General features: G+C 49.8%; 1 protein-coding gene across 1 annotated transcript; it reads right to left on the reverse strand.

The window, feature by feature from the left end:
• Positions 1-5,818: 5,818 nt before the first annotated feature.
• On the reverse strand, positions 5,819-8,173 carry LOC134730935 (exonuclease GOR-like). The gene has a single exon (XM_063606610.1). It carries the CDS (start codon positions 8,171-8,173, stop codon positions 5,819-5,821), a length of 2,355 nt encoding a protein of 784 aa, XP_063462680.1.
• Between the last annotated feature and the right edge of the window lie 3,024 nt (positions 8,174-11,197).

Genomic DNA, 11,197 nt, shown 5'->3' on the forward strand with positions numbered 1-11,197 from the left:
TTGCTGCTTCCATCCAATCACACTGAGCCTCATCTTCCACCAGACTCCAGCTTGGGAATGCCTCAAGGGGTGCACTAATGGAATCAACTGGAACTCCTGGTTGCTAACCCTGGAGCTAGGTTGCTTTTCCTGAGTTAATTAACTGTCCCTGCAGGGCAGTCCTATAATGGCTACTGGAATTGGGCCACCTAGGATTCATTTCAGCGTCAGGGAGTTTGGTCAACTTGCTTGGGCCCACACAGCACCCCATGGAGCCAGGACTGGGCCAGCAGTCTGCTGCATGCTGCAGGGCAGGATCTCTCTGGGGTTGCGTTTCCCTGCTCTCTGCACTCCTCCGCTGCGGGCAAATTGAGGACAGGAAGTGGACCGCACCCACTTCTCTCCCACGACTTGGGCAATGTTCAACACAGGGGTTCTTCAAAAGGTTCATAGAAAATGCACATGGTGAAGAAACTATGCATGGGTTTCCACTGGTTTGCACTCAAATAAACTTGTCCGAACTTCTTATAACCTTTCTGAACTAGATCGAGTTTGAGGCACTGAGAAGGATGAGACATCCACTGAAAAGGACTCCTATCAGAGCAACATGAATTCCACGAAAATTGCAGCAAGAGCAAACATCAAATTTCTGGTGAAGCTTGGGTGGAAGAATGAAGAAATCATAGATGTTTCCACAAAAGCTTCTAAGGACACTACCCCAAAGAAATGAACTCTTTACGAATGTATAGCTTGTTTCAAGAAGAGGTGAGAAGATGTGGGAGATGAATCCTGCAGTGGCTGTGAAAACCACTGTGCCCAGATCAGCTGCAGTTACGACGAGAGCTATCAGTGGAAATTTTAAACAGGAGGGATCACGATCCTGACGCATCCCTCTGACAAATTGTAACCGGAAGTTGGAACATGGCTTTACCAATATGACCTCGAAGGCAAAGCATCATCAAAGCGACGGCTACCGAGAGGTGGCAGTGGTCCAGTCAAAGGAAAAGGAGGCCAGTCAGGAGCCAACATCATGGCATCAGTGTTTTGGGACACTCAAGGCATTTTGCTTGTTGACTTTCTGAAGGGCCAAACATCTGCTTATTAGGAGAGTGTTCCGAGAAGCTTAGAGAAAGCTTTGGTAGAAACATGCTGGGAAAGTCTCACTAGATCCCTGTTCACCACCTCAGTGCTCTGCTCATTCCTCTCATCAAACAAGGGCAATTGTGTCAGTTTCAATGGGCAGTCCTTAGGAATGCACCTTACGGGCTGCTTTCATTCCTTCTAAATTCTTTTTGTTTCCTAATTATACAAAGTCTCCTTGCCTTGCTTGGAAAGATGAGAGAAAGTCTCCTTGCCTTGCTTGGACAGATGAGAGATGAGATCCTCCTCTTCTCTCCCAGGACAGAATGGTCAGACTTGAGTTTCCTTTCTCCTCACTCTTCTCCTCCTTGAGGGAGGTGCTGTGCCGGACAGACCTGCTCCCGTGTCTAGACACGGGTAGACTCGTTGAAGATCCTCACAGGCAATCCTCCTTGGGGTCAAAGGGGAAGGATTTATTTCTTCAGGGCTCAGTAGTCCTCATCCTTACGCGCACCTTCACCAGCCCAGGGCGGGGTAGCGGAGGGTGAAAGGGCGTGGCTCACAGCCCGTTTCTTCCGCTCGGGCGTCTCCTGGGAGGAACCCTTGTCCAGTGAGCGGGTCTTCGTCTCCACCAAATTCCCTAGGGGGACATTTCTGGCAGCCCTTCTTGTTCAGCAGCTTACGGGGGTCAGGTGGACCTCTGCTAGTCACCAGCCTGAAGCCCTTACTCCATTTCAGCTATTTTGGCAGTTGCCTAGGTGACTTTTGAACCTCGTTACCCAGAACAGCCAACGGAGGAGGGGTGAGAAGAGTGGCCGTCTGGGTTTGCCGCATCGTGCTGCCTTAGAGGAGTTGTGCAGTCTTCGGTTGTGTGATACTTCACCTGGCTGATTTCTGGGAATGCCTCCACAAATTCGCTAAATTCAGTAGCTTTTGCCTTCCAAGATTCACCTGGTTGGTGTGTTGCACCCATTCACTAGTCATTTACATTAGGTATATCTCTTAATGCTATCCCTCCCCCTCCCCCCGCCCATGACAGGCCCCGGTGTGTGATGTTCCCCTTTCTGTGTCCAAGCGTTCTCATACTTCAATTCCCACCTATGAATGAGAACATGCGGTGTTTGCTTTTTTTGTCCTTGCGATAGTTTGCTAAGAATGATGGTTTCCAGCTTCATCCGTGTCCCTCCAAAGGGGATGAACTCATGCTTTTTCATGGCTGCATAGTATTCCATGGTGTATTTGTGCCACATTTTCTTAATCCAGTCTATCATTGATGGACATCTGGGTTGGTTCCAAGTCTTTGCTACTGTGAATGGTGCCGCAATAAACATACGTCTGCGTGTGTCCTTTTAGCAGCATGATTTCTAATCCTATGGGTATATATACCCAGCAATGGGATGGCTGGGTCAAACGGTATTTCTATTTCGAGATCCTTGAGGATTCGCCACACTATCTTCCACTACCGTTGAACTAGTTTACAGTCCCACCAACAGTGTAAAAGTGTTCCTATTTGTCCACTACCTCTCCAGCACCTGTTGTTTCCTGACTTTTTAATGATCGCTATTCTAACTGGTGTGAGATGATATCTCATTGTGGATTTGATTTGCATTTCTCTGATGGCCAGTTTTGATGAGCATTTTTTCATGTGTCTGTTGGCTGCATAAATGTCTTCTTTTGAGAAGTGTCTCTTCATATCCTTCCCCCACTTGTTGATGGGCTTGTTTGGTTTTTCTTGTAACTCTGTTTGAGGTCTTAGTAGATTCTGGATATTAGCCTTTTGTCAGATGAGTAGATTGCAAAAATTTTCTCCCTTTCTGCAGGATGCCTGTTCACTCTCATGGGAGTTTCTTTAGCTATGCAGAACGTCTTTAGTGTAATTAGATGCTGTTTGTCAATGTTGGCTTTCGTTGCCATTGCTTTTGGCGTTTTAGACATGAGGTCCTTGCCCATGCCTTTGTCCTCAATGGTATTGGCTGGGTTTTCTCCTAGGGTTTGTATGGTTTAAGATCTAACATTTAAGTCTTTCATCTGTCTTGAATTAATTTTTGTACAAGGTGTAAGGAAGGGATCCGATTTCAGCTTTCGACATATGGCTAGCCTGTTTTCCCAGCACCATTTTTTAAATAGGGAATCCTTTCCCCATTTCTTGTTTTTGTCAGGTTTGTCAAAGATCAGATGGTTGTAGATGTGTCGTATTATTTCTGAGGGCTCTATTCTGTTCCATTGGTCTACGGTAACCAAAACGGCAACCGATAGCATGCTCTTTGGTTACTGTAGCCTTCTACTGTAGCTTGAAGTCGGACAGCTTGATGCCTCCATCTTTGTTCTTTTGGCTTAGGATTATGTTGGCAGTGGGGGCCGTTTTGTGGTTCCATATGAGCTTTAAAGCAGTTTTTTCCAGTTCTGTGAAGAAAGTCATTGGTAGTTGGATGGGGATGGCATTGAATCTATAATTTACCTTGGGCAGTATGGCCATTTTCACGATATTGATTCTTCCAATCCGTGATGGTGGAATATTCTTCCATTTGTTTGTCTCCTCTTTTAGTTCGTGGAGCAATGCTTTGTAGTTCTCCTTGAAGAGGTCCTTCACATCCCTTGTTAGTTGGATTCCTAGGCATTTTATTCTCTTTGAAGCAATTGTGAATGGGAGCTCACTCATGATTTGGCTCTCTGTTTGCCTCTTATTGGTGTATAAGAATGCTTGTGATTTTTGCACCTCGATTTTGTATCCTGAGACTTTGCTGAAGTTGCTTATCAGCTTAAGGAGATTTTGGACTGAGACGATGGGGTTTTCTAAATATTCAATCATGTCATCTGCAAACAGGGACAATTTGACTTCCTCTTTTCCTAATTGATTTCTCTTTATTTCTTTCTCCTGCCTGATTGCCCTGGGCAGAAGTTCCAACACTATGTTGAATAGGAGTGGTGAGAGAGGGCATCCCTGTCTTGTGGCAGTTTGCAAAGGGAATGCTTCCACTTTTTGCCCATTCAGTATGATATTGGCTGTGGGTTTGCCCTAAATAGCCCGTATTATTTTGGGAGATGTCCCATCAATACCTAAATTATTGAGAGTTTTTGGCATGAAGGGCTGTTGAATTTTGTCGAAGGCCTTTTCTGCATCTGTTGAGATAATCACGTGGTTTCTGTCTTTGGTCCTGATTATACGCTGGATTATGTTTATTGTTTTGCATATGTTGGACCAGCCTTGCATGTCAGGGATGAAGCCCACTTCATCATGATGGATAAGCTCTTTGATGTGCTGCTGGATTCGGTTTTCCAGTATTTTATGGAGGATTTTCCCATCGATGTTCCTCAGGGTCATAGGCCTAAAAATCTCCTTTTGGGTTGTGTCTCTCTCAGGCTTTGGGATCAGGATGATGCCGGCCTCATGAAATGAGTGAGGGAGGATTCCCTCTTTTTCTGTTGATTGGAATAGTTTCAGAAGGCATGGTACCAGCTCCTCCTTGTCCTTCTGGTAGAATTCGGCTGTGAATCCGTCTGGTCCTGGAGTTTTATTGCTTGATAGGCTGTTAATTATTGCCTCAATTTCAGAGCCTGTTAGTGGTCTACTCAGGCATTCAACTTCTTCCTGGTTTACTCTGGGGAGGTTGTATGCGTCCAGGAATTTATCCATTTCTTCTAGATTTTCTAGTTCATTAGCTTAGAGGTGCTGATAGTATTGTCTGATGGTAGTTTGTATTTCTGTGGGATCGGTGGTGATATCCCCTTTATCATTTTTTACTGCATCTGTTTGATTCTTCTTTCTTTTCTTCTTTCTTAGTCTTGCTAGTGCTCTATCAATTTTGTTGATCACTGCAAAAAACCCGCTCCTGGATTCATTGATTTGTTGAAGGGTTTATTGTGTCTCTATCTCCATCAGTTCTGCTCGGATCTTAGTTATTTCTTGCCTTCTGCTAGTTTTTGAATGTGTTTGCTCTTGCTTCTCTCATTCTTTTAATGGTGATGTTAGGGTATGCATTTTTGATTTTTCCTGCTTTCTCTCGTGGGCAATTAGTGCTATAAATTTCCCTCTACACACTGCTTTAAATGTGACGCAGAGATTCTGGTATGTTGTGCCTTTGTTTTCATTGGTTTCAGAGAATATCTTTCTTTCTGCCTTCATTTCGTTATGTACCCAGTACTCATTCAGGTGCAGGTTGTCCGGATTCCATGCAGTTGAGCGGTTTTGAGTGAGTTTCTTTATCCTGAGGTCTACTTTGATTGCAATGTGGTCTGAGAGACCGTTTGTAGTAATTTCTGTTATTTTACATTTACTGAGGAGTGCTTTACTTCCAACTAAGTGGTCAATGTGGAAATAAGTGTGATGTGGTGCTGAGAAGCATGTATATTCTGTGGATTTGGGGTGGAGCGTTCTGTAGATGTCTCCTAGGTCCGCTTGGTGCAGAGCTGAGTTCAATTCCTGGATATCCTTTTTAGATTTCTGTCTCGTTGGTCTGTCTAATGTTTACAGAGGGCTGTTAAAGTTTCCCATGATTATGATGTGGGAGTCTAAGTCTCTTTTGATCACACTTTAAAGATCAAAAGGTAGAAGCGCAAAGACATTATCTGTGCAATATTAGAAACCTAGTAAGTGGTGGAATTTGGCCTTGAACCCAGATATCTAACTCCAGAGCCTAAGTGCTTCACCCACCTCACTGTGGTGCCTCTCGAGAAAAACAGGTAAGCACACATTCAGAAAGCTGGTGGGCCGGGGGGCTGGCCTTGTACTCAGAGGCCATGGAAGTCCCACGTGGGGTGGCTAGTGGTGTAAGGACAGAGGTCTCGGATGGGCAGAGGGATGTGGACAGGCGCGAGGGGGCGCGGCAGGGACTCGGGGGACTGGGAGTGGCGGCTCGGTGCTGCGGGAGGCGATTAGTGGAAGGACAGAGGTCTGGGAAGGGCAGAGGGATGGGGACAGGCCCGAGGGTCCGCGGCAGGGATTCCGGGGGACTGGGAGTGGCCGGTTGGGGTTACTCTTGGCTTTTTGCCCTCTCCTGCCGTCGACTGCTCCGGTTTCTTTGGCCTTGCGGCGAGGTGGACAGGGTGAGCTCTCAGGACTGATGGCGGTTGTGGAAGGGGCCTGGGGCCAAGGACAGGCCAGGGCGGCGGGAGAGGCGGACCGGTGGCGTGGCTGGATCTGGGCGCGCTGTCGGACCTTCCACATCACCAGCTGCAGGCAGGCGTTTGCGTCCTCGCTGGAGTTGTGGCCGTCCTGGCTGTCCTGGATGATCTGTCCCAGGTAGTCGGCCGCGAGATTCCTGAGGGAACGCTTGTAGGGGAAACCCAGGTAGTGCGGGAAGAGCACGGCCGTGTCCACCACGGTGCTGTGGATGAGCTTCAGGGCCAGCAGATCGCTCTCCAGGCTGTGCCCGATGAGGATGGTTTGGGCGCTGAAAAAGCTCAGCAGGATGGCTTGCACTTGGGGCAAGGTGATGCTCGTCTTGGCGACGTCGGCCTCGGTGACTCCGGAAAACCTGGTGTTGTAGTCCACGATCTCGTTGTCGGGCTTGACGAAGGTGTCGTACACCACTCGCATGTCGGCGTCCACCACGGTGACGCGGGTCAGCTCTAGGCCATGCGTGGTGTAGCACATCTCACAGTCCAAGGCGTAGATTCCTGGATAAGCGTCTCTGGACAACTCTTTCTTGAAGGTCTCCACGAAGCCATCGAGGCTGTCCTTGCGGCCGTCCCGCACGTGCTGCTTTGCCACCTGGCAGCCCACAGAGCCAGGAGCAGCTGCACAGCAGGTGTACTGGCTAACCCGGCCTCCAGCCACCTGGCTCGAGCGGACCCGCCCCCAGTGATAATAACACAACTGGTCGCGTACACAGCGGCCCGAGGAGGACACCAGGTACTCGGTGCCACAACGGCAGCAGACCCTGCAGGAGGAGTCGCCGGGCCCCTTCCCCTGGCCAGTGAAGAGGACGGCGCCTCCGGGCCGCTCGGGGTGCGGGAAGGGGTAGCCGTTCTCCTCGAGCTGGTCCTGGCTGAGCAGGAACTCCTGGAGGCGGCTGTACAGGGCGGCCCTGCTGAGGCCCGGCATGGAGCTGGGGGTCAGGCCCTTCAGTCTCTTGAGGGTGTTCAGGACCACGTTCAGGTACCTGTTCTTGTTGGGGCTGCAGTCGTAGGCCACCTTCTCCTCGTTCAGCGCCTTCTCCTCGGCCTCCTGCTTGGAGGCGCAGAACTTGAGACACTCTTCGGTGAACAGTTGGAGATAGCCTCGGCGGAGGACGGTGGGGACTTGGCACCCAGACCTTCGGAGGACAATAGGTTTCTTCAAACTCGGTAAGGATGGACGACGGACGATTCGCTTAGAGCTGATGGTGGTGGTGGTCTTGCATGCCATCCCTGACCTGTTGCGCGTCTTCCCTGGCTGTCTGCCGACCTTGGAGCCACTGGAGCGTTGGCTGCTGCTGGCCACGCGGGTTCTCTTGGCATCTGTGCAACCTGTGACCAAGCAAGGGCTGGAAGACTGGGCGATCGTCTTCCTCTTCCTGGGGGCTGAGATGCGGACTCCCGAGGGCCTCTCTGTCAGCCTTGGGGCGGCTGGCAAGCAGCAGGCCGATCCCCTCTGTGCAGGGAAGTAGCACGCCTCCGTCACCACCTTGGGACACGCTGGGGGCACCGCCGGACCCCTGTTCTGGGGCTCCGCCTGGATGTCCACAAATGCGGAGGCCTGGTTGTGCATCTGGGGCACCCGGAGCCCGAAGCTCTGGGCAGGCTGATGAGAGGGCAGGGGGAATTCTGGAGCCTCGAGGGCCGCCTCCTCGGCCACCTTCTTAGCTTCTGGGTATCCAGGTGGGAACCAGCAGGGAGCTGTGGCTCGCAACATCTTGCTGCCTTCGGGAGCACCGGCCTGGCTCTGCTCCGCTCCCAACTGGCGGCTTCTTGCCTCCAGGGCCGCCTCCTCGGCCACCTTCTTAGCTTCTGGGTATCCAGGTGGGAACCAGCAGGGAGCTGTGGCTCGCAACATCTTGCTGCCTTCGGGAGCACCGGCCTGGCTCTGCTCCGCTCCCAACTGGCGACTTCTTGCCTCCAGGGCCGCCTCCTCGGCCACCTTCTTAGCTTCTGGGTATCCAGGTGGGAACCAGCAGGGAGCTGTGGCTCGCAACATCTTGCTGCCTTCGGGAGCACCGGCCTGGCTCTGCTCCTCTCCCAACTGGCGGCTTCAATGAGTGCCGCGGCCGCCACCCGTCGCCTTTATAGACGCACAGGGCAGAGTGGGTGGGACTTCTCCTTGATTGGTTGGTGCTTCCATCCAATCACACTGAGCCTCATCTTCCACCAGACTCCAGCTTGGGAATGCCTCAAGGGGTGCACTAATGGAATCAACTGGAACTCCTGGTTGCTAACCTTGGAGCTAGGTTGCTTTTCCTGAGTTAATTAACTGTCCCTGCAGGGCAGTCCTATAATGGCTACTGGAATTGGGCCACCTAGGATTCATTTCAGCGTCAGGGAGTTTGGTCAACTTGCTTGGGCCCACACAGCACCCCATGGAGCCAGGACTGGGCCAGCAGTCTGCTGCATGCTGCAGGGCAGGATCTCTCTGGGGTTGCGTTTCCCTGCTCTCTGCACTCCTCCGCTGCCGGCAAATTGAGGACAGGAAGTGGACCGCACCCACTTCTCTCCCACGACTTGGGCAATGTTCAACACAGGGGTTCTTCAAAAGGTTCATAGAAAATGCACATGGTGAAGAAACTATGCATGGGTTTCCACTAGTTTGCACTCAAATAAACTTGTCCGAACTTCTTATAACCTTTCTGAACTAGATCGAGTTTGAGGCACTGAGAAGGATGAGACATCCACTGAAAAGGACTCCTATCAGAGCAACATGAATTCCACGAAAATTGCAGCAAGAGCAAACATCAAATTTCTGGTGAAGCTTGGGTGGAAGAATGAAGAAATCATAGATGTTTCCACAAAAGCTTCTAAGGACACTACCCCAAAGAAATGAACTCTTTACGAATGTATAGCTTGTTTCAAGAAGAGGTGAGAAGATGTGGGAGATGAATCCTGCAGTGGCTGTGAAAACCACTGTGCCCAGATCAGCTGCAGTTACGACGAGAGCTATCAGTGGAAATTTTAAACAGGAGGGATCACGATCCTGACGCATCCCTCTGACAAATTGTAACCGGAAGTTGGAACATGGCTTTACCAATATGACCTCGAAGGCAAAGCATCATCAAAGCGACGGCTACCGAGAGGTGGCAGTGGTCCAGTCAAAGGAAAAGGAGGCCAGTCAGGAGCCAACATCATGGCATCAGTGTTTTGGGACACTCAAGGCATTTTGCTTGTTGACTTTCTGAAGGGCCAAACATCTGCTTATTAGGAGAGTGTTCCGAGAAGCTTAGAGAAAGCTTTGGTAGAAACATGCTGGGAAAGTCTCACTAGATCCCTGTTCACCACCTCAGTGCTCTGCTCATTCCTCTCATCAAACAAGGGCAATTGTGTCAGTTTCAATGGGCAGTCCTTAGGAATGCACCTTACGGGCTGCTTTCATTCCTTCTAAATTCTTTTTGTTTCCTAATTATACAAAGTCTCCTTGCCTTGCTTGGAAAGATGAGAGAAAGTCTCCTTGCCTTGCTTGGACAGATGAGAGATGAGATCCTCCTCTTCTCTCCCAGGACAGAATGGTCAGACTTGAGTTTCCTTTCTCCTCACTCTTCTCCTCCTTGAGGGAGGTGCTGTGCCGGACAGACCTGCTCCCGTGTCTAGACACGGGTAGACTCGTTGAAGATCCTCACAGGCAATCCTCCTTGGGGTCAAAGGGGAAGGATTTATTTCTTCAGGGCTCAGTAGTCCTCATCCTTACGCGCACCTTCACCAGCCCAGGGCGGGGTAGCGGAGGGTGAAAGGGCGTGGCTCACAGCCCGTTTCTTCCGCTCGGGCGTCTCCTGGGAGGAACCCTTGTCCAGTGAGCGGGTCTTCGTCTCCACCAAATTCCCTAGGGGGACATTTCTGGCAGCCCTTCTTGTTCAGCAGCTTACGGGGGTCAGGTGGACCTCTGCTAGTCACCAGCCTGAAGCCCTTACTCCATTTCAGCTATTTTGGCAGTTGCCTAGGTGACTTTTGAACCTCGTTACCCAGAACAGCCAACGGAGGAGGGGTGAGAAGAGTGGCCGTCTGGGTTTGCCGCATCGTGCTGCCTTAGAGGAGTTGTGCAGTCTTCGGTTGTGTGATACTTCACCTGGCTGATTTCTGGGAATGCCTCCACAAATTCGCTAAATTCAGTAGCTTTTGCCTTCCAAGATTCACCTGGTTGGTGTGTTGCACCCATTCACTAGTCATTTACATTAGGTATATCTCTTAATGCTATCCCTCCCCCTCCCCCCGCCCATGACAGGCCCCGGTGTGTGATGTTCCCCTTTCTGTGTCCAAGCGTTCTCATACTTCAATTCCCACCTATGAATGAGAACATGCGGTGTTTGCTTTTTTTGTCCTTGCGATAGTTTGCTAAGAATGATGGTTTCCAGCTTCATCCGTGTCCCTCCAAAGGGGATGAACTCATGCTTTTTCATGGCTGCATAGTATTCCATGGTGTATTTGTGCCACATTTTCTTAATCCAGTCTATCATTGATGGACATCTGGGTTGGTTCCAAGTCTTTGCTACTGTGAATGGTGCCGCAATAAACATACGTCTGCGTGTGTCCTTTTAGCAGCATGATTTCTAATCCTATGGGTATATATACCCAGCAATGGGATGGCTGGGTCAAACGGTATTTCTATTTCGAGATCCTTGAGGATTCGCCACACTATCTTCCACTACCGTTGAACTAGTTTACAGTCCCACCAACAGTGTAAAAGTGTTCCTATTTGTCCACTACCTCTCCAGCACCTGTTGTTTCCTGACTTTTTAATGATCGCTATTCTAACTGGTGTGAGATGATATCTCATTGCGGATTTGATTTGCATTTCTCTGATGGCCAGTTTTGATGAGCATTTTTTCATGTGTCTGTTGGCTGCATAAATGTCTTCTTTTGAGAAGTGTCTCTTCATATCCTTCCCCCACTTGTTGATGGGCTTGTTTGGTTTTTCTTGTAACTCTGTTTGAGGTCTTAGTAGATTCTGGATATTAGCCTTTTGTCAGATGAGTAGATTGCAAAAATTTTCTCCCTTTCTGCAGGATGCCTGTTCACT

This window comes from Pan paniscus, chromosome 7, assembly GCF_029289425.2.
Source record: "Pan paniscus chromosome 7, NHGRI_mPanPan1-v2.0_pri, whole genome shotgun sequence".
Lineage (NCBI taxonomy): Eukaryota > Metazoa > Chordata > Mammalia > Primates > Hominidae > Pan > Pan paniscus.

Bases quoted from the DNA above. Each gene is read 5' to 3' on its own strand.
- LOC134730935 (XM_063606610.1), bottom strand. From the start codon at position 8,173: ATGTTGCGAGCCACAGCTCCCTGCTGGTTCCCACCTGGATACCCAGAA.